At 38.7% G+C, this 23,799-nt stretch overlaps 1 protein-coding gene across 1 annotated transcript in view; it reads left to right on the top strand.

Annotated features, from left to right (window-relative positions):
* LOC127621145 (prickle planar cell polarity protein 3-like) overlaps positions 1 to 23,799 on the top strand; it is a 77,289-nt gene that overhangs the window by 6,233 nt on the left and 47,257 nt on the right. Inside the window, exon 2 of the mRNA XM_052094633.1 lies at positions 9,858 to 9,940. Coding sequence (XP_051950593.1) covers positions 9,858 to 9,940 — 83 coding nt within the window. The remainder of the gene's footprint in view (positions 1 to 9,857; positions 9,941 to 23,799) is intronic.

Below are 23,799 nucleotides of genomic sequence, written 5' to 3'. Positions count from 1 at the left end.
TCCTTCCGTTCGGCCTGTCCTTAGCACCCCGTACTTTCACGAAGTGCATGGATGCGGCGCTTGCACCCCTGCGGAGTCAGGGTTTGCGAATTCTGAACTATTTGGACGACTGGCTGATTATGGCTCAGTCACATATGGAGCTTCTGTCTCACAGAGCAGTTCTCCTCAGCCATCTGAACAGTTTGGGTCTTGCAGTCAATTGGACCAAGAGCTCACTACAGCCCAGTCAGAAAATTTCCTTCCTTGGGATAGAACTAGACTCCGTGGCAATGACGGCTCGCTTATCTACACAGCGTGCGCGCCGTGTTCAGCGACTAGCCGCATCTTTTCAGATGAACAGCCTCACGCCTCTGAAGAAATTCCAGAGAGTGCTAGGTTACATGGCCTCAGCCGCAGCAGTACTTCAGCTGGGTTTACTGCACATCGCCCGCTTCAGCATTGGCTAAGCACCCGGCGTCTCGCCGGGCTTGGGCCACAGGCCGCCAGCCCATCAAGGTGACTCAGACCTGTATTTCAGCTCTGCAGCCTTGGACAGTGGCCGAGTGGTATCAGCGAGAGTGACAATGGGAGCTGTATCTCGCCGAAAAGTCATCCGACAGGCGGCGTCCAACACGGGTTGGGGCGCGGTCTCGCGAGGGCTCTCCGGTTTTCGGCCTATGGTCAGTTCAGGAAAAGCTCCTTCACATAAATTGTCTGGAAATGATAGCGGTCGAGTACGCGCTGTGCGCTTTCTCCCGGTCATTCAGGGTCACCACGTCCTGGTCCGTTCGGACAACAGATCTGTGGTATCCTACCTAAACCGTCAGGGCGGTGTCAGATCCAGGAACCTTTTCCATCTGGCGGAACGCATACTGAGTTGGTCCCAGTGCCACCTGCGCTCGCTGAGGGCGATGCACGTGCCAGGCCACCTGAGCGACGGCCCGGACAGACTGTCCAGAGACAATATTCCCCAGGGAAATGGTCCCTGCACGCTCAAACAGTCCAGACGTTATGGCACCTATTCGGCAGAGCAGAGATAGACCTCTTTGCGTCAGACGAGAACTCTCACTGCCCGATATTTTTCTCGAAGCGAGGACGCGCTGGCCCAGGACTGGCCCAGGCGCCCGCTTACGCCTTCCCCGTCTCGCTATTGCCACAGGTAATGCAGAGGATCATGGAAACGCGTCACTCGGTGCTCCTCATAGCCCGCGTTGGGAGAATCAGACATGGTTCCCGGAGCTTACGCAGCTGTCACTGACAGCGCCGTGGCCCATCCCAGTGAGAGCAGATCTCCTCTCTCAAGCTCGCGGCACAATCTGGCATCCCCACCCAGAGCTGGGCGCTGCATGCGTGGGTGATCAACGACTACCCGTCGCTCTGCCAGAAGGAGTAATAAATACCATTATACACGCTAGAGCCCCTTCCACAAGAAGACTCTATGCGTCAAAATGGTCTGTGTTCTCAAAATGGTGCACCGACAGAGACCTGGACCCGTGGACATGTGGGGTGTCAGTCGCTGCTCGTATTTCTACAAGAGCTGCTGGATAAGGGCAGATCCCCATCCACGCTCAAAGTGTATGTGGCAGCCGTTGCGGCGTTCGCTGAACCCCTGCACGGCCAGTCATGGGGAAAAAACGAGCTGGTCATCCGCTTCCTTTAGGGTAGCTAGAAGGATGAACCCCCGCCCCCATCGGTTCCTATCTGGGATCTTTCTATAGTTCTCGAAACTATGAAAGCCCCCTTTCGAACCACTTCAATCCGTGGATTTGAAATACCTTTCACTCAAAACCGTTTTTCTGACTGCCCTGTCATCAGTCAAACGTTTGGGAGACCTTCACGCGCTGTCTGTCAGCGCTGCGTGTCTTGAGTTTGGACCAAGTGACTCCAAGGTCATTTTAAAACCTAGACACGGCTATGTTCCCAAGGTGATCGGTACTCCTTTCAGAGCACAGGTCATTTCCCTATCGGCGCTACCAGCATCCGATAGTGAACGCGACACCAATCTCCTTTGCCCAGTCAGAGCACTGAGATTGTATACCGCACGCTCCGCCGCTTTCAGACGCTCTGAGCAGCTTTTCGTTTCGTTCGGAGGGCGCACCAAAGGTCTCGCCGCCTCGAAACAGACACTATCTAGATGGATAGTGGACGCTATTGCTGCTGCATACGCGTCAAAAGACCTGCCATGCCCGTTGGGCATTAGGGCTCACTCCACTAGAGGCATGGCATCCTCGTGGGCATGGTCCAGCGGGATTCCCATTCACGACATATGTGTGGCAGCAGGATGGACTTCCCCCTCCACATTTGTCAGATTTTACAATATGGAAGTGCCCGCTCTGCAGGCAAAACTACTAGTGGTTTAATACGCTACAGCTCCCCTGGTGAACTGCACTGATGGGACACATTCCACACAGACCGGCACCGCCGCTCTGTCGTTCCCTTCCCACTATGTGCTTATGTATTACACAAACACTGACCCGCATTCTTGCCGGCCAAATCTTATTTTCCCACTCATAAGGGCTCCCGGGTTCCCCTTAATTCCCTGGGGCTCATACAGTGGATGCTTGGCGCGCACGGCGTTGACAATGGGTTCCCGTGAGCGTAAGCTAGCTTACGCAATACGAGAGAACCTCTCGTAAGAGAACGTGTCGGTTACCTAACGTAACCTCGGTTCTCTCTAGATGAGGGAACGAGTATTGCGTAGCCGGCCGTGCTTCGCGCCACGTGCGACTTTTCGCTTCAGTCAATGAAAACCAGGGTTCCAGCCTACGAACTGCGCTTATATGCACTCTAGTCACGCCCTTTTTGGCGGGCTTTGATGCAGTGAGCCGCGGACGCTCTCTCATTGGATCGCGAGTTCACCCAAGCTCGTCTATAGGCTGCAGCAGTTGCCGCAGAGCAACCACTGAGCTCGCTAGCTAGCCCGCTCAAGGTCTGCAGCTGCCGCACTGCGTTGACAATGGATACAAAAATTAAGGATAATTTTTTGGCTTCAATATCTCAGAAAAGATGAATCTTTCCCGTAGCATAAGCTAGCTTACGCAATACTCGTTCCCTCATCTAGAGAGAACCGAGGTTACGTTAGGTAACCGATACGTTTTGTTGCTTTCCATGCGTTACTTACGTTTTCCTGTACTTGTCTTAATTTCCTTAATTGCAATACTTTCGTTGCTTTCCTTACTTTGCTTTCTATAACTTCCATTACTTGCGTTTCTTTCTTTTGTTACTTTCCTTATGCCGCTTTCATTACTTTTCTTACATTTTATTTCTTTTGTTATATTACTTACACTACTTAAATTTTTCTCTTGCTTTTTTGTTACTTTCCTTGCTTTCGCTACTTTCAATACTTTTACTGCTGTACTTTCATTACATAAATTACTCTCCTTTGTTACATTTCTTTTGGTACTTTTGTTATGTACTGTAATTGTTTTACTTTTTTTACTTGTGTTAATTTCTTTCAAAGTTGCCTCCACTTCTGAGACTGTCAGCCCTCGCATCTTATCACATGGCTTGCTGAGCATGTTACCGTGGAGACCTAACGTGTGTGGAGGCTTGTGCTATTCACAGCAGCAACTATGCTTAACTCACTACGTGCCCTGCCAAGAGCGAGAACCACCTTATAGCAACCATGAAGAGGGGTAACCCACGCGAGAATGCCCACCCTAGCAACCGGGCCAGTTGGTTTCTTTTAAGGCCTGGCTTGAGTCACTCCACACTCCCTGGATTTTGTTACTTTCCTTACTCATGCTACTTACATTTCTTATGTACTTTTGTTACTATCCTTATGTTTCCTTCTTTTGTTACTTTCCTTACTTGTGCTACTTGCATTTCTTTCGCTACCTTTGTTACTTTCCTTGCATGCAGTAGTTTCATTATTAGGGCTGCAACTAACGATTACTTTGATAATCAACTAATCTAATGATTATTAGAACAATTATTTGACTATTCGGACAATTATTGCAATGATTAATCATTAGCTCTTAACTGACTATTCAGCTTGTACCTTGACTTATAAGGTTGTATTTGACGTGCTTACTAACAATAAAGAGGACAAAATCATCTTTTAAAAACGCCACTAAATGTAATCCACTGAATTGCAATGAAGAAAACTTGTATTTTTTTATTACGTTTAATTCATTAAAATTCACTGCAGAAAAATCCTGTCTTGTTTTCAATTTAAAAATCCTTAAAAATATATACATTTACTTGAGAAGCAACATATAAGATATTTAGACTTGCTTTCAGAGAATGTATCTTGAATATAAGTGTATTTTGTAGATAAGTGTATTTTTTATCACTTGTGCCAGTGCTGTAAAGAAAGAAATTACTCATATACCAGATATATTCTCTAAAAGCAAGTCTAAATATTTTATATGATGCTTCTCAGGTAAATGTATCTGTAACGAAGCTGGCAGGCAGTGACAGGCAGACGAAGATGATGTGAAACACCCAAGTGCATTTTATTTACAAAGTGCTATCCTACAAACTTGAATCCAAAACATAACAAATAAAACAAACTTGTCTTGACTAGACTTGACTTGACTAACTACGTTACGCAAAACAATACCTGACAAAGGACCATGGCAAACATGAGGGTTTTAATACACAGATATGTGTAACAAGTAAACAAGACAACCAATCACAAAACTAAACTAAGTTTTATAAGTTAAATAAGACAAAGAACCAATGACACAACAGAACTGATAACAAGATAGGATCACATGAGGGAACAGATCACATGACATGGCAATGAAACGGGAATAAACTTTCAAAATAAAAGACATGAACACAAAACATGAACAAAACACAAACACATGACAGTATCTTGTTATAAGTAGGCTATTTTTAGATATTTTAAAATATTTAAAGCTACACTATGTAACTTTTGGCCCTCTAGCGGCTAAAAAATAAAACTGCATGCGTCTTGCGGTAGAACACTGTTTTGGTAATGACACATGTTGTGCTTCGGCTCTGCTCCTCTGTGCGGATGAATGTGGTTCAAGGCACAGTTGTACACATGGATACAGGACAACTTATCAGAGCGAATGGACAAATAAATAACAAAAGAAAGGAAAAGTCAGATATCTGAAAACGTGACAACTGAGGAGGTGAAAACAAATGTCATATCTTGTGCTGTTGTTTTGACTTATTGGAAACATTGATGTTTTGAAATAAATTGCGTTACAAAAGTTAGGCAATGTTCGTTAACATTAGACATAACAATTGCTAGTCTGATATGGTCAAGCGTTGTAAAGCTTTTATAACTGCAGGATATTCTAGCCAAATAGAATACATGGTAGTAACTAATCTATAGATTGTCATCGTTACCAACCAGTGGTCAACATCATTTCAAGACTCACATATCCTTGGCAAGCCTAGGACTAAAAGATTTATTTATATAAATGATTGCCATTATATAAATAAATACACGCTAGCAAGTGTAAACTTCTGCACTGATTACAGTACAATTATTACAGTACAGACGTGTGTGTGTGTGTGTGTGTGTGTGTGTGTGTGTGTGTGTGTAATTACTCAATTATACATAAACCATATCAATAAAATATATTATCTGTTGAGTAAGAAAAAAGCCATCTCTGGGTCACTATTAAATACTTTCAGATTTCGGAGTTGTCACCACCACTGAAAAGCCAAGCCGATGTTGATTCGGGTTTTATTACGGACTCTGTTGCTTTCCCTTTTTACTTGTAAACTCTGCTCTGACAGGCGTTCCCCTGCCAGAGTGTGTCTCAGCCGGGTGCAGTTTCAATCTCTTAGTTTGTTTATGACCCACTTCCATATTATTTGAACTTTAATAAAGGATGCATTAAAGATATAACACTAGGTTTTTTTGCTTTATAGACGCTCTGGCATGCATGTTTTACTTAAGCGGAATGCCAGATTGCTTTATTTCCCTAAGACAGTGCTTCACTGATTTTGTATTTTTGCATTATTATTCCCTCATACTTTGCGATCGACATCACCTGAAGCTGTTTGTAATGTTTAGAGTGCATCTGGACTGTGAGCTGTGTCATTCTTCCTCCTCAGTCAGTCATCATTGGAGTTTAACGTGATCTCATTTTACGTTGTATCATGTTAGGTGGTAGAGCGGGTCGGCCGCTAATCGCATGGTTGGCGATTCGATTCCCGGCCCACACGACTCCACATGCCGAAGTGTCCTTGGACAAGACACTGAACCCCAAGTTGCTCCCAATGTCAGGCTAGCACCTTGTATGGCAGCTCTTCCGCCATTGGTGTGTGTGTAAATATGTGTGAATGGGTGAATGGGACACAGTGTAAAGCGCTTTGGAAACCTCTATGGTTAAAAAAGCCGCTATATAATTGCAGACCATTTACCATTTAAGTGGAATTTAACAAACAAATCCACAAAGCCTCAAAAGGGCAAGGATAATGAGGTTTTATCATTCAAACTCTGTTATCCTATTAACCACTTTATGATAGCCTTGAGCCTTCATTTCTTTACTAGTACTGGTAGTATATGAAATTAAATCTATGAACTTTGAACATGCTTGTCAGAATTTCCTGTGTATAACATAATAAATTTGATGCCAGATTTAATTTGCGAATGTGACAACTAGTTTCTCTTCTGCCTCCATGCTTTCCCCTTTTCCTTCTCTCCTATTCATTATTCAAAACGGGCTAATGCGATTTAACCATTTAGCAAAGAAAAACCCCTCAAAGATCTCACTCTCTGTCTGCCTCTCTCTTTCTCTCTGTCTCTCCCTTTCTCTCTTTAGCTGTCTCCCTCAAACACACACTAGTGAATAGAAGTGCTCTGGTCTCGGTTCAGTGAAGTGTTAAAGAGTTCAATGATCTTACAGGCACTGTTTGTTTTAGCACGCATGCTTCCATAGATCTCTCGTTCCTGGCGACAAGAGACTGCCATCCGGCTGCAGTCTTTCTCTCTGGGTCTTTTACACACATGCCATCAAAGTACCTACAAGAGCAAACTGAGCATATCAGTGTTTCCTGTTTGCATTAACCTTGACTAAGAACGACATAACATATTTATTGATAACAAAAGCTTATCCTTGCTCTTCTTCGTCATCAAGTACATGGTCCCACTTTATATTATGTCTTTAACTACTATGTACTTGTATCTGAGTTGTGTACATGGATGTTGATCTGTGAAACTCACAAGATTCACATTTGCTGCTACTGAGGTTAAGGTTTGGGTAGTGTTGGTGTAGGGTTTAGGGTTAGAGTTAAGGCCAACTAGCGGTTTACAGATTCTATCTGAAATATGAGAACATGATGTACTTTGATATATGTGCCATTGTACTACAAGATAACCATATTTATGTACCATGGTATTTGCATAGTACTCTAAGGTACTTTAAAGAATACCATGGTAAACATGGTACATATCAAAAGACATGAGAATGCTATGGTATGTTTTGTTTATATAGCATAAAGTTATTTGTGAAAACACCTCGCTGAAGGACAAGAGGCAGCTAGTATACTAAGACTCTTGATCAATGTTTTTCCTCTGCTTTTAAAAAAAAATGAATTCTCACACTTTGTGTTTGCAAGAGGAAATCAGGTGTTTTAGTTGTATGGCCATCGTCTTACTGTTTACAGGCATATCAAAGATTTCAAGCACCCTGAACATGTCACTTGTAAGTGTAGGAGAACAAGTTCTCAGATTTATAGCTGTATTTGTTCCCACAGACAAGCAGAAGACCTTAAGGCAAAACTAGGCCTGAGATTTGTGTAACAGACTGGATTTGTAATTAGCTTACTGAAAAACACATGGCTGTGCAATATAAATGTGTCCATCTAATTTCATATGAAACAGTTTGGTGGCAAACAGTGGCAGGAGGTGGAATCTTTATCTGCTAAAATCAGCCCCCCAGAACTTAATCACACTGGGTCACGTTGCGACCTGCTTTTCCGGAGTGGGAAGCGTAGGGTAAAAATCTAAAGTAACAGTCAGTATCTGGTGTGGCCACCAGCTGTTACCCCACTCAAGTTCCCGTACATTTCTGTGGGGAATAGCCCTAACCCTCACCCTCCAATCCAACAGGTCCCAGACGTGCTCAATGGGAGATCCGGACTCTTCGCTGGCCATGGTAGAACACTGACATTCATGTCTTGCAGGAAATCAGGCACAGAACGAGCAGTATGGCTAGTGGCATTGTCATGCTGGAGGGTTATGTCAAGATGAGCATGCAGGAAGGGTACCACATGAGGGAGGAGGATGTCTTCCCTGTAATGCACAGCATTAGACTGCCTGCAATGACAACAAGCTCAGTCTGATGATGCTGTGACACAATGCCCCAGACAATGACGGACCCTCCACATCCAAATCAAACCTGCTCCAGAGTACAGACCTCTGTGTAATGCTCATTCCTTCGACGATAAATGTGAGTCCGACCATCACCCCTGGTGAGACAAAACCGCTTTTAGCCAGTCCTGTCTGATCCAGCGAAGGTGGGTTTGTGCCCATAGGCGACGTTGTTGCCGGTGATGTTTGGTAAGGACCTGCCTCACAACAGGCCTACAAGCTCTCAGTCCAGCCTCTCTCAGCCTATTGCGGATAGTCTGAGCCCTGTTGGAGGGATTTTGCATTCCTGGTGCAACTCGGGCAGTTGTTGTTAAGGATAATGTGCAGGTGTTGTTACACGTGGTCTGTCACTGCGAGATGTCCTTCATGTCTCCCTGTAGTGCAGTCTTAGGCGTCTCACAGTACGGACATTGCATTTTATTGCCCTGGCCACATCTGCAGTCCTCATGCCTCCATGCAGCATGCCTAAGGCACATTCACGCAGAAGATGTTTATTTGACAAAAATATCTCCAATGTTGTATTTAGGATCGTGCTATGAGGTTCTGTATAAAATCACTTCATTTGATAAAAATAATACAATTTCTAGTTGAAAATTTTTATAAAAATTTCATTTGATTAAAGTTTTAAGGAATTAATTCATAAAATATAAAACACAAAATGGTATCAGGACATCCTCAGATCATGCCATACGTGATAATACCTTAAAATTACCTTTCTGTTGTTTCTTTAATGAAACTATCTGTTCATTTTTAAGCTATAGTATTAGTCGAAGAAATTGTTAATGGCAGTCAATCAGTTAACCGGTTAACAGTCTGCATCTCTACATGAAATCGATCTAGCACACACAAGTGAAATTTACAACTCATATCCATCCGAGTGACCGATAATGTTTATTTGTAATGCAATGTCTAAGTGAATTGTGTGTTGAGGACCATGCGGTGGCATTTTGCATAACTGCTGTATAACAACTTGAACTGGTTGGCACATTTGTAACGATATATTGTTTTAACTGGTATATTGTTATATGAGCTAAATGTACAAAGTTTTTGACCAATAAGTGGACAGTTTGCCTATCCTTAACACTACTGAGAGCAAAACTGCATAGTCTCACTAATAATATTTGCAGATGTAGAAGCTATCTAGGCATATCAGGGCTGATTTTCGGGACATGAACATATGCCAAATGGTGGCAATTGTGAGAAATTCTGCACCGCAGGGCTGAATTTGGAAGCATAAAAATTCATAACCAACATGGCAATTCCATAATGAGATCATGATGTCTGAAAAATTCATTTTTGGGTCATTTGTATTGTGTAGCATTTGAGCCAGGGGACGGCAACCTCTTTGACTTGGAGTGCCATTTAAAAATGTTCTTTGTTAATAACCTACTCCTCTCTCGCTGTTGCTTGCGTGCCAGCGATAACCCCTCCATGTGCCATAGGTTGCCGACCCCTGCACTAAACGCTCAGACATACTCTGACAAAAGGACATTATAATGCTATGTACACATGCTATAATTTACCATTAATTCTTTCTTGAAATTATGTTTAAAATGTTACTAACTTTCTTTCTCAGATGGAGGCAGAGGATCCAGACAGAGGGCAGCCGTGTATGCGCTGTGGAGAACAGTGTCCTGGCTTTCACATGCACGGATGGAGGTATGAACTGGGACAATAAAATGCTGTTTATCCTTGATGTCACAGTGTCGGGAAAAAAGGCTAGGCCTCAAAAACCCATTTTAACTCCTGCATGAGCCAGATTCAATCCCATGTCTCCTGTATGAGTATGAACACTAACTACTAGGCCACAGCTACAATAGTTTGACTAACTTTTGAAGGACATCTGTCCCACTGAAACATGGCATCATTAGACATAATAATCTGGTAATTGGTTTGGTTATACTCTGGTTTTTAAATCACATTGTTTGAGATTGAGGATAAAGGAAAGGTGGAAGACTGTGCTGATAAACTAGAGAATGGCAGCCATGTGCATTACGCATGTGCATTGAGCGAGACCTGGAATTGCTGTGTGTAACCTGAGACATTTAATAATATTTCCAGAGCAGATAATGAATGTCTACACTAGACTGAAATACTTGCAGATGCCATTAGAAAAGCCATCAGTGTTCATCAGCGTGTGTGTTTGTGTGTGTGTGTGTGTGTGTGTGTATGTGTGAGCGTGTATTTATCACTTTGTGGGGACCAAATGTCCCCATAAGGATAGTAAAACCCGAAATTTTTGACCTTGTGGGGACATTTTGTTGGTCCCCATGAGGAAAACAGTTTATAAATCATACTAAATTATGTTTTTTGAAAATGTAAAAATGCAGAAAGTTTTCTGTGAGGGTTAGGTTTAGGGGTAGGGTTAGGTTTAGGGGATAGAATATAAAGTTTGTACAGTATAAAAACCATTATGTCTATGGAAAGTCCCCATAAAACATGGAAACACAACATGTGTGTGTGTGTGTGTGTGTGTGTGTGTGTGTGTGTGTGTGTGTGTGTGTGTGTGTGTGTGTGTGTGGGTGTTTTCCTTGCATGTACAGTATAGTGTTTTGCAGGATTCTTGCCACTGTTTTCCCCCTGTGAATGAGAACCAGACAAGCAACATTATCCTCATTTAAACAATCCAGCTGTCAATATGAATAAATAAAACTTGTTATATTTAAGCCAATATAGGCCAGATCATTTAATCAGACAATATGTTTTGCCATTTTGAGATCAACATGCCTACTTGACCTTTTAGCAGACTCCCTAGGTGTCATTTTCAAAATCCATCAGACTTGTCAATTAATAATGCAAGGGCAATTGCAAAGCCCTTGGATTTGAATGGTTAATCCTTGAGGAGGATAACTCAAGAAAAAGGATTTCTAACAAGCAATGGAACCAGAGTTTCAATGATAGCTTATGAGGTGTTAACCAACATCCATCCACTTTTTTGGCTGCGATCAAAGCTGCCAGATATTTTGTCCAAGTCCTCTCTTTAATGGGGAAAATGGGAAAATGGAGTAATCACTGAACATGTGCACGTTCTTCCAACAGTTATGCTTAATATGCCGACAATGTGTGTGGTCATGTAAATGCATTAAATGGATTTCTTTTATTTGTGTACGGTCTTAAATGTCATAAGAATAAACCAAAGAACACTGGTAGATTTTTGCCCATTATGCTGATTTCTTGTTGCATCTACAGTAAACACCTTAACCGCCATCTTACTGGCTTATCCAATGTACTCGATAACCGTATTGTGTGCATGCCTCATCACAGGTTGAGTCAAAAGCAGAGATTAACACGATTATTTCAAAAGTCATGTAAAAGCAGATTTCCTACTTTGTCTCATTTTTAAAAGAGCAGATTTTTGGGAGAAATCGGCGTATTCAGGAGATGCACTGCAGAGTCCATGGAAAAACGTGTACCAGTTAATGCTGAGATGGAATCAATAGCCTTCACCAAAAATGTGTACCGCTCTGAGATTATGCACCTTTTTTGTTTCCAAATATTTTTTGTGAATTTTGATTCACCTTTTAGTGAATTGTAATTTTATAAAATGGTTACTTCAACATTAACCAAACTCATTAAGTGCTATCCTTCTACTACAAGATGTAGTCCCTGACAAGTCAATTAAGGTTATTGACCACGTTTACATGCACTTTCAATGCAGTTTATTCCAGGGCTTTTGCAGAAAGCGGTGTTCTGAAACGTCATGTAAACGAGAATGCTGATTTCTTTACGCCATTAAAGGGATTAAGAGAAAGTGTTTAAACACACCTAGGTTTCTCCTTGAAAACACGGCTTAATGTAGCCATGTTAAACACACGAAGAGTCTGCATGTGCATGAACAGACCGGATAACTAACATCATAGGATGGAGCCCAACTATAATTCAACCAAGTGGAAAGAATTCAGCATTTCTGAAAGTACAATGGGAAAAGCTCATACACCATAAACTATACCCATTTATACACACTGTGTTTCAGCCAAATTTCAGAGATATTAACTGTCCCTCACATTCGCTTATATGCCCTGTACATTGGGGAAATTTCAGAGTTTTAAGTTAGAGGGAAACCCCTCTATTGAAGCGCAATTCCGCTGCAGGTCGGGATGCAAAGTTAAGGAAAAAAACAGCACCAACTCTGGAATATCTGCAAATAAAGCAAAGCAACAGATAATAAAATAGCGAAGTGTTCCTTAGATGCATTTGTTGTTTACACAAGCATCAGGGGTAGATTACGTTTCTGTGGAGAAAACAATTTCCTGACCGACTATCGTGGGTGCTGTGCAGTGATGTACACAGTAGATTGGTGGACAGGTTTTGCTTCATACTGTTGCTTAAACATTGTATTGACCAATCAGCATCCAGGACCAAACCAATCCATTTTTATAAATCTGTATTATATTGGCCATCAGCCACCCTTCTTTTTAGATATTAGCATCAGCTTGAAAAACCATCAACCACTAACTACAGTATTTCAAATGACAACAATAGCACACCAAAATAGAGATATTTATATATATTTCAGAGGTATAACTCTGTAGATTATATTCCCTTTAGGTTACGTTTATATGTCAGAAATCTAGCCAGCTGTTTATGTCTTTCAATGTGCATTTTTCTAAATTATCATAAATTGACCACGTGACTGCTGTAGTTCAGCTCTCTTGGAGCTATCTCTCTCTTTTAGAAAGTGACAGAATGTATAGATTGAATGGATTGTTTGATTGTTGTACTGTATCAGTCACATGGTAATTTGTTCATCTGCTCTTTACAGGTGCTTAAAGTAACTTTTCACAATAAAAGTTAACTTCTGCAAAATCTCTTTAAAATGACGTACACACATGATAAGACTACAGTCATATCAATGGCCTGGAAAAGCTGTTTAATTGGACAAAGTGCCCCCTCATGTTGCGATCGCATAACACATAATTTAGGGCCGGTACTAGGATTCAATCTTTGAACCCGTTAACGCCTGTTATTACGATGCGTCTCGGGTGATCCAATTTTATGTGATCAGGTGAGACACGTGGCTGTTTACACCTGGTTGCTTAAATGCATCTCCTGCGACCACTTGTCATCAGATTTGGAGGGGAGGGTCTCTGTTTTATGACGACATACATCAGTCCCTATGTCAGTGTGTTACTGCTCGATATTGAAGCACATCAAATTCAGAGAAAGTGTGAAAAAAATGATGCACTGTTTCTCCCAAATGTGGTTATGACAATAAAAAAAATTTGACAAAAACTTTGTCAAATAGTCATTTAATCTCATTTAACATAACATGGGATCACATTAAACCCTAATGATGGCATGTGAGAGCATCACTGCAGTTCCTGACTGAGGAGGAAGAATTACACAGATCACAGTCCAGATGCACTATAGACCTTCCAAACAGCTTCAGGTGATGCAGATCACGAAGTATGAGGGGAATTATAAAAATAAATAAATAAGTAAATTCAGAAGCACTCTCGTTGTGTAATAAGTGGAGCCGGATACCTTTAAAGGAAACACCCCGGCGTTACATCTTAAATGCAGATATATTTAATGTGTTATAGCTTCATTAAAGTTCAAATAATACCGAAGCAGGTCATGTAATTAATTTCCATAACATCCAGCTGAGGCGCACTCTGTCACGGGACGCTCATCCCTCAAGCACGCCCGCTTGCTGCAGCTAGAATATAACGTGATGGCTCGTGACTTATTGAATCATAATATGTCACTGTGTATTACTTATCCTGAAGAATATTGGCAATGCACAGCTTTAAAGAGAGAGTTTGTTTTTTTTGTGAGTTAAAAATGGATTGAAGTGAACAGAAATGTGAGAGAGGTGTAGTCTTCACCCCATTATACACTGCAACAATATACGTTTATGATTTGTTTTGTTTGTTTTCCAATATAAATATCTAAAACTCCTTTTAAACAATGTACGTTTTCTTTAGCAGCTATACTGCAGAAGAATTTTTTTTATTTGAGAATGTTAAATATAATATTAAAAATCCTTTAAAAAAAAAGATGCATTCACCTGAGCAGCAGCATATGAGATATTTAGACTTACTTTTAGAGAAGAGATCTTAAATAGAATTATATTTTGTATTTACTGCACTCACAGAAGCATGAACAAGTGAAAAAAATACACTTGTATACAAAATACACTTACTGTGTATTTAAGATACATTCTCTTAAAGCAAGTCTAAATATCTTATGTTGCTTTTTTTTTTTTTTGCAGTGAATTTCTTTACTGAATTAATTAAATTTACTGAAATATTCTTCTAAAAAGCTTAATTTTTGTTCTGCAGAAGAAAAAAAGTCACATCTGGGATGGCATGAGGGTGTGAAAATTAGAGCATTTCTTTTTTTTTGGGTGAACTTTCCCTTTAATTTGATACATTGAAGAGAGTCATGGGTTTGGAACAACATGGTGGTGAATGATGACAATTTCCATTACTAACAATAATACAAATAATCATTTTATTATTATTATTATTATTATTAATAATTCTGTAATGCATGTTAAATGTGTATCATGTACTGCAATATAAGAGAGCAAACATCCATTTACGTGATGTGAAAGTAACTACTTACTCACTACTTGAGTATTCTTTTTATTCGATGAAATATTTTTTAGCATTATTACTTTTGCTTCTACTTGAGAATTTTCTATTATTTTTTTTTAGAAGTAATTGTACTTTTACTTCAATAAAGTTTTTGGCTATTCTACCCACCTCTGGTCATGTGTTTTTGACCACATTAAAATGTTTTTTGTGATCTGATTATAAAACGTTTTAGAACCCATTTAGATATGTATTTAGGACTGACCACATGTGATCGGATCACCTGAAACACGTCTTAATATAGTTTCACAAAATTCCATTTGTTGTGGTCCGCCATTCACCGCCATTCAAGTTTAGCAAACTATGACGACTTCAGCTCTGTGAACACGGAACGTGTGAAAATGGTCCATACTCACTATTTCAAAAGTATAATCACAATACATAAACAATATGTGTGTTGACATAATTTATTGTGATAAAATCACTTACAAACCGTTTCTGTGTAAAGTTACAACCAATTTTACAACTTTGTTGCCATGACGAGGTAATGTCAACAAACCCTAAAAAGACTGTAAAAATTACGATTTAAACAACTTTACAGCTCAAATAATACAATAAAGTTTTAACAGACAAATTAATGTAAGTGCTTTTATAAAATTAAAAGCTTCACAGTTTTGCCATTTAAACCATCCACAAATTGCCTTATTTACTTCCATTGTAAGTGTCTCACTTTAACTTTTTGCTTAAGTGGTTTATGAGGACTTAGTACAAGTAGGTTACAAACTGGTAGTTACAAGGGTATTATGCTATAAATGTGGTTTATGAGGACATTTCTATTTTCCCCATAATTCAAATAGTTTTAAAAAACATACTAAACGATGTTTTATTGAAAATGTAAAAATGCAAAAAGTTTTTTGAGGATTAGGTTTAGGGGTAAGGTTAAGGGATAGAATCTATAGTTAATTCAGTATAAAAATAATTATGTCTACACTGTAAAAAGCAGCTGTGGTTGCCATAATAATTATGTAAAAAATACAGTTAAAATGTAAACCACTTTACAGAACAACCTGTACATTTTACAGTTTAAAATGGTTGTAATGTACACACTGGCACTGTAAAAAAAATAAAAAAATGGTAAATTTACAGTAAAAATCAAATCAAAAACATGCCTTCAGAAACTGTTGTTTACTTTATAAGGTATTGTTAATCACCGTAGTAACGACAGAAGGGCACATGATGACATGAAGTTCATCAATAGTGGCTCTTCCAGGAGCAATGACCAATAAATATGTTGAGACAGTGCTCAGTGTCACTCACACAACCACTAAACACCATCAGTGTAACACATGTGAGATTTAAATAAGGCAGTAAACATTAACTACATTACATCCAATGTAAAACAGAACACCCCAGTGTATGTAACTGATATTAAAAATATGATGAACTATTCCCATAAAATATAATGAAATATGATAGGTCACGCAGGGAATTGTGGGAACGACCGATTACCGTTATTTACTGTAATTTTAACAATAATTTACTGTAAAAAATACATGTACTCTCTTGTTCTTTTTACCATTAATTATACAGGAAAATCTTACTTTTTACATTTAAATAATTACATTTTTACATCATTTTATTGTAAAAACTACTGTATTGTCTTTTAAAATATATTAAAACATTTTACTGTATATTTTACAGTTAATATTTGTTAATCAATTAACATTTTATTTCTGTAGCATTTATACAGTATTTTACTGTTAAAATTACTGAAATATTTTACAGTGTATGGTGAATCCTCATAATGATTGCTGCACCAACAAGCGAGTGAGTTAGTTAGTTAACAGACTGGAATTTTACCATAAATCTTAACTCTCACCCCTTTATTTGGATAGTTGACAAATAACATGGATTTAGGGTAAAACGTATATGAATGTGTGAGGGGAAAGTATATTTAATGTGAGGTGACTGGTATCTTCATTGTGCAAACTTGTGACATTGACCATGTTAACTTGTTTTGTGCAAGGTCAGATTTCTTTGTTTCCATTAAAGCACAAAAAATCTCTTTGGAACATTCTCAGATTATTTTGGATGACATGATCATCAAATTTTGAAAACATTCTGTAATTTATCTAAATTGTTATGCTGGTATGCTGACAATAAATTAAATTCTAGAAAACATTATGAAAAACAATTAAAAAACGATGAATGTTTGGAGTATAACATGTCACGCTGCAAGACACTGCTGTCATCCTATGACGTTTCATGTCAACTAGCAATTTCTGTCCAAAGTCATACATCAGTGTGTCTAAATCTAATCTGCCAAGCACTTTGAGTACTACACTTCAGTCACTATTCACATACAACATACTAATCCAGTGTGCATAAATACGCACATCTATATCTGCAAAATAATTTTAATCTGAGAATCTTTAATGCTTTAACCCTGCTTTGTGATTCTACATAACCCTCAAATGTAAAAGTTCAGCAAGCTCTTAAGCGCTGGGCAAAAAGTTTTCTTTTCTTTTTTTAGATTAAGCCCATTCTGCTTCATTTCTTTTTTTCACAGACTCTCACTCTTATGTCCAACCGTCTGGCCCCTTATTTTGTGTCCTAATCCGGCCTGCCAGACTAATAAAATTAGTCCTTTCAAGTCATTCTGCTGCAGCTGTTGCCAAGACTTTGTAAATAGAGCCATCAAACTCCCACACTTACAATCTTTTCACATCGCAAGTGTGAGCAAGGCTTGAGCAGAGCGCATTGTTTTTACATCCATTAAAACATGTTAGTGCATTCACATCACACCTTATTTTGAAGCTCATTTTATTTGCATTAAAAAAAAAAAATGCTGTTGCAGTACTGTTACTTCTGAATAATTTTTGTAAATTACTTTATTTGGACAGTACGTTTCAATAGTGATTGAAATAAACAAATTATATATTTTTTAAAGTTTGAGTCAAAAAGCTTTTATATGCTTTATAAATAACTCAATATGAATTTAACTACAAAGAACACAAAGATTTTTTGTTAAAAATTAAAGCTCGGATCGGCCCGCCAGTCTCCCCAGGAAAAATCTAGCTATCAAAATTTAAATAACCACAGTCTTGACCAATGCAAAATAGGTATCGTTTTAAAGCTTAGAAGTTGTACTTTACAATGCCTGAAGGCATTATGACCAAAACTGAACAAGTACTTTGAAATTTGTAGAGAAATCAGAAGTGTTCCGTTTTGATAATTTATTAATAATTTTGCATTGCACATATTTTTGTAATCTGTAAAAACATCAAACTAATAGTCATGTGTCAAATGTCATTGGAAAGTTCCCAAGAGTAGAATACAACTAGCCTATTTGTTTTACTCGCAGACAAAATATACAAGTAATAGCTAAGTACATGTCTTTGACATACATGTTACTTGTAAACAGGTGTTGCTTATAAGCTGCGTTTTCACTTATAACTTCACGAGAATATAAACAAAATATCATATAACATTACTTAGAGTAGGGGATTCTTGTTAAAACGAGGCATCACACAACTTAATTGGATGCATAGATCATTAGATAATCCACATGAAGCACATTGTGCACACAGCACATAATGTGCTATCTGTCTTCAAACGTAGTAGGATTCAGATCTCTGCAACCGGCGGTGGAAGCCATCCAAATATGGGCTGAGAGGATCATTCACTCTAATTACATATGGCCGCCAGAAGATGGCGCCAAGTTCTTGACAGACTCAATGATGGCTCAAATGACACAGAATGAAACTGAATGAGATCTTGTTACTCATGCTTGCATGCTTTGGAGAGAGAGCATACCCTTAGTAATTGTTGTATTTGCATGTGTAATTAGAGCTTATGTACAATTATTATGTTTTTCATCAAAAACATGATTGTCATCTGTTTTTTTGTGATTTTTCATAAGTTTCTTAGGCCATAATCTATATCATTAAAGTAATTGAAAAGTTTTCTTTAAAATGATACAAAGTAATTGACCCTCTTTGTTTTTTGTGGAGTTATAAGCCTTTAATGTTTGGCATGCCTCTGAAACGGATAAACTTTAAAACACCTTCATGACTTAAAGGGTTAAATACTGCTGTTTGATGATATTGTCCACTGCAGTTGACATGGATGATGTGAAGCTCTTGTAGGTATTTGATTAAATTACCAGCGATCTGCTGGAGATGATAAAAGAGTCTGGTGGAATGGTAGACCCTGGAGACTCGGTCATTACTCAACCACTAATTGCTGCCACTAAGCAATTAGTGGTAACAAGCAATTTTACCCTGTTACGGTAGGTGACGCAAAGCACCTTTTAGCTGGTCTGCCCGCTGCCCATCACGGATGAGAAAAAACCAACATGGAATGAGAATATGAAAGACAAGCAAGTGAGTTCTCTAGAGAGATGATCGATAAAATAAAACATCTCTCTAAAAGCTGCAGCAGCGATAATGAGTTTGTTGTTGATTTGCTCAACGAGAAAGAAAACATTCAAACTCTTACACAAACTATTGCAATTCACCTGCAGGATAAGTTGACTATCATGTCTTATCATGTATACACAGTCTGAAGGTTTAAAATCACTGCATAATGCACACAGATAATAACCGTTAAAATGAATGTTGTCAATTGGAAAAATATGGATTTGATCTTATTTCCATGTATTATTACCTACTTGTTATACATTTGCTCAAAAACTTGCATGTTACGAATTAAACGTGACATCTAAATACAAAACCCATCTTCAGTCTGACCCATTATTAGATACTTTACTGCAAAAGACAGTAAAGACTGCAAATTTTAAAACACCGCAATAATGATTACATAATTTTGTGGAGAAATCACCATGTTTTTTTCAAAGGCACACACATATTTCATAAGTCATATTTAGCAAAGAAAATCACTTAAGATCCTTAAAAATGTTTATTAAAAAAAGTCATACATGGGCAAAGATGACGCAATATTTATTATATTAGAGATATAACAGAACTTGCATAATATTAAATGCAAATGAAAATATATTTGGCAGCTGGATCTGGCCCGATCTGGTGACCTCGGGATAGGAGTACCAAGGTTGAGACATGGAAACAAACAGAATAATATTAGCCTAGATGCCATTAAAGTTTTTGCTGAATTCTAGATCAAGACCAAAGTTTCATGTTCCGGTAGACCTAAATAAAGCAGCCTAATTGTATGGTGAAGAGTACATTTAGGTGTATACCTGGCTAAATAGATGAGCCTTTAATCTAGACTTAAACTCAGTGAGTTTGTCTGCATCCCGAACAATATTAGGGAGACTATTCCATAGTTTAGGAACCAAATAGGAAAAGGATCTACCTCCTTTTGTGGATTTTGAGATTCTAGGAACTATTAACATGCCAGAGTTTTGCGATCATAATGAACGTGATGGAATATAGCATGACAGAACGTCACTTAAGTACTGCAGAGATAGACCATTCAAAGCTTTGTATGTAGTTAACAGAATTTTTTAATTAAAACTTAATTTAACTGGTAGTCAATGTAACAATGATAAAATGGGGCTGATATGATCATATTTCTAGGTTCTAGTCAGCACTCTGGCTGCTGCATTTTGAACCAGTTGAAGTTTATTTATTGAACTTGTTGGACATCCTCCCAGTAATGCATTACAATAATCTAGTCTTGAGGTCATCAACACATTAATTTGTTTTTCAGTATCAGCAACAAAGGGAATATGTTGTAACTTAGCAATATTTCTTAGGTGGAAGAATGCTGTTCTACAAACATTGGAAATTAGATTTTCAAATGATATATTGGTATCAAACATAACACCAAAGTTATTTGCTGTTGAAGAGAATGTAACGGTACATCCATCGAGAGTCAAATTATATTTTAGCGGTTTTTGGTCAAATAACTGGTACCTCTGTTTTGATGGAATTTAGTAGAATGAAATTTCTGGCCGGCCAATATTTGATTTAATTGATACACTGTGCTAATTTGGAGAAATGTGAAATTTTGTCGGGTTTCGAAGAAATATAAAGTTTGGTATTGTCGGCATAACCGTGGAAACCTATTCCATTATTCCTGATAATATCTCCCAGGGGGATGCATATATAAGGATAAAAGCAGAGGCCCTTAAACTGATCCCTGTGGCACTCCATACTTTAACTTTTGTTTGATTTGACAATTTTTCGTTTATATGGACAAAGTGGTAGTGGTCTGCTAAATAGGACCTAAACCATGCTAATGCAAGTCCCCAAATGCCAACATAATTCTCTAACCTATTCAAGAGAATATCATGATCTATCTTGTCGAAGGCAGCATTAAGATCTAAAAGCGATAGTGTAGAAATGCAGCTCAATCAGATGATAACAGCAAGTCATTAGTAACTCTGATTATTGAGTGGTGTGGCCTAAATCCTGACTGAAATTGTTCATATATACATTTTCTCTGTGGAAATGAACATAATTAGGAGGACACAACATTTTGTAGTATTTGGATAAACAGGAGATTTGAAATCAGTCTATAACTAACCAATTCTCCAGGATCAAGCTGTGGCTTCTTAAGCAGTTTGATAACTTCCATTTGAAAGTTTCTTGGGACATGTCCTAAGGATAGCGAGGAGTTAATAATATTAAGAAGAGGTTCCGATATTACAGGGAATACCTCTTTTTAAGAGCCTAGTTGGTATTGGATATAACATACATGTTAAGAGAACCCATATGAGGATTTGATGCACTCGAGTGGTGGTGGTGGTGTAGTGGTCTAAAGCACATAACTTTTAATCAGAAGGTCGCTGGTTCGATCCCCACAGCCACCCTCATTGTGTCCTTGAGCAAGGCACTTAACTCCAGGTATAGCTCTGGGAGGAATTGTCCCTGTAATAAGTGCACTGTAAGTCGCTTTGGATAAAAGCATCTGCCAAATGCATAAATGTAAATGTAAATATACATGAAAAACACATCCTCACTGCTGATTCAGAATTTCTTCCTTGAGTTACTTCAGAGTTTAATGGTGCACTCAGTAAATGTATCCTCATTAAAAAAGTTTAACTCTTAAAGACAAAGTTATTTTGCAATATATGTAGGAAATCATGACCACTCACATTAAAATGAAGACTCCAGTCATATCAGTAACCTTATAAATGCTGTTTTATTCTGCATGGAGAGGGTCCACACATAGAGGCTGCCATGTTACAATCACATGACCAAGATGGCACAAAGACAAAAGTTACTGAGAGCACCTTTAATGTCGGTGGTCAAAACTGCATTCTGTGCTTTAGCACCACCAGATATGCTGGTTCTGATAACCGTAGCTGCTCCGATCAAGTGATCCAAAAACTCATATTTTATTGGTCAGGGCCTTTCATCGACAATGAAATGCACCTCGCTTTTTGGCGCACAAATGTTCGATCTAGGTGTGAATTGGCTTCATATGAATCAATGGTTTCTATTCAAAATGTTAATCATGGTGTGAAATTGTGTCAAAATTTAGCATTTGGTGTGCAGATACCATTTAGACTGGTACTCACAATTGTAAATGCATGATGCACATGATTCTATGTTGTTGGTTGTTGCCAGAGTGTTGCTAGGTGGTTGCTGCTTTGTTCTGAGTGGGTTTTAGCATGTCACTATATGGTGGTTGGTGGTTGTGTTTTTTGTCTAGTGGTCAACCGAAATATTGAAAAAAAAAATTCATCAGCCAATAATTTTTCCCCTTTGGCCGATTTGTTTCTTGAGGGCGCTGAGAATCGCCTGCTTGCATGGATAGTGACTGAGACATGTAAACGTTGTTAAGTGCTTTCTTGTTACTAAAATAATAGACCGGTGTGCAAATATGCAGATATCTCGTTTAAAAAATATGTAATTCATGAACCACACGAAAATCCAGAGTTTTCTTCCCATCAAGGGCTCATCTAATATCTTCCTCTGAAGTGCGTGTGAGTGCAACTTCAAAGTAAAAGTGCTTAATGTGTGCTATATGTCAATGTCTTATTCACTATGCACTGCATGTGCAATTGGTTTGACTCTGTATTTTTGGAGAAAATGCAATTGATAACATGGACCAGAATGATGATTTCTTAACGGCATTTAAGGGATTAAGAGAAAGTTGTTTAACACACCTGGGTTTCTCCTTGAGAATGCTGTTTTAATTTGACCGTGTAAACACATTAGCAGCTTTCTTACAGGTTTTTGAAGGGTCTGCATGTGTGTGAACAGACCGGATAACAAACATCATATGATGGAGCCCAACACAGTGGAAAGAATTCAACCTTTCTGGGACAACAGTGGGAAAAACACATACACTATAAACTATACATATTTATACACACCAATGTAAAATATCGATGGTCACTCATGTTCACGTATGCGCTCAAGTACATTGAGTTTTACGGAAGAGGGAAACCCCACAATTGCAGCGCAATTTGGCTGCAGGTCGAGATAGAAAGTTAAGGAAACAAACACAGCAACTTGGATGCCATGTTGAAATTACATTGCTGTGGTGAAAGCTGCTTACTGACTGAGCTACATGCATATGAAAGTATGACGCTTATACAGTGCATGAAAAAGGGAATGCTACTTTCTCGCAATAAGCCACTTTCTGATGTCCATGTAAACAAAGTCATTGTTTAACACCTAAGTTTAATGCTTAGGGTTACTTAGCACTTTGTTTAAATTACTTTTAAGAATGAGCTTTAGTATTACCTTTGCAAGCTCTACTTACAATCTTTTTCTTTACAGGTCAAAATTTGAAATTGCCTCCAAACTTAATGAATCAAATTTGACAAGATAAAAGCAGCAAAAGAAAAGCTGCTCCATACTGTAAATAATCACAGAACCTGTTACGTATGAATTCAAGTAAAAAAGGAAATATGAAACATGGTCTTAGTGAGGGAAAGGCAGAGGGGAGGGTTTGTGAAGGAGGCCACCTATTGTTTGGCCACTGTGCTTGTTACAGTGGCCCGAGGGGGTAGAATCAAGTGAACAAGCAGAATGAGAAAGA

Source organism: Xyrauchen texanus, chromosome 27, assembly GCF_025860055.1.
Source record: "Xyrauchen texanus isolate HMW12.3.18 chromosome 27, RBS_HiC_50CHRs, whole genome shotgun sequence".
Taxonomy (NCBI): Eukaryota; Metazoa; Chordata; class Actinopteri; order Cypriniformes; family Catostomidae; genus Xyrauchen; species Xyrauchen texanus.
This window is presented reverse-complemented; position numbering and strand designations above follow the sequence as displayed.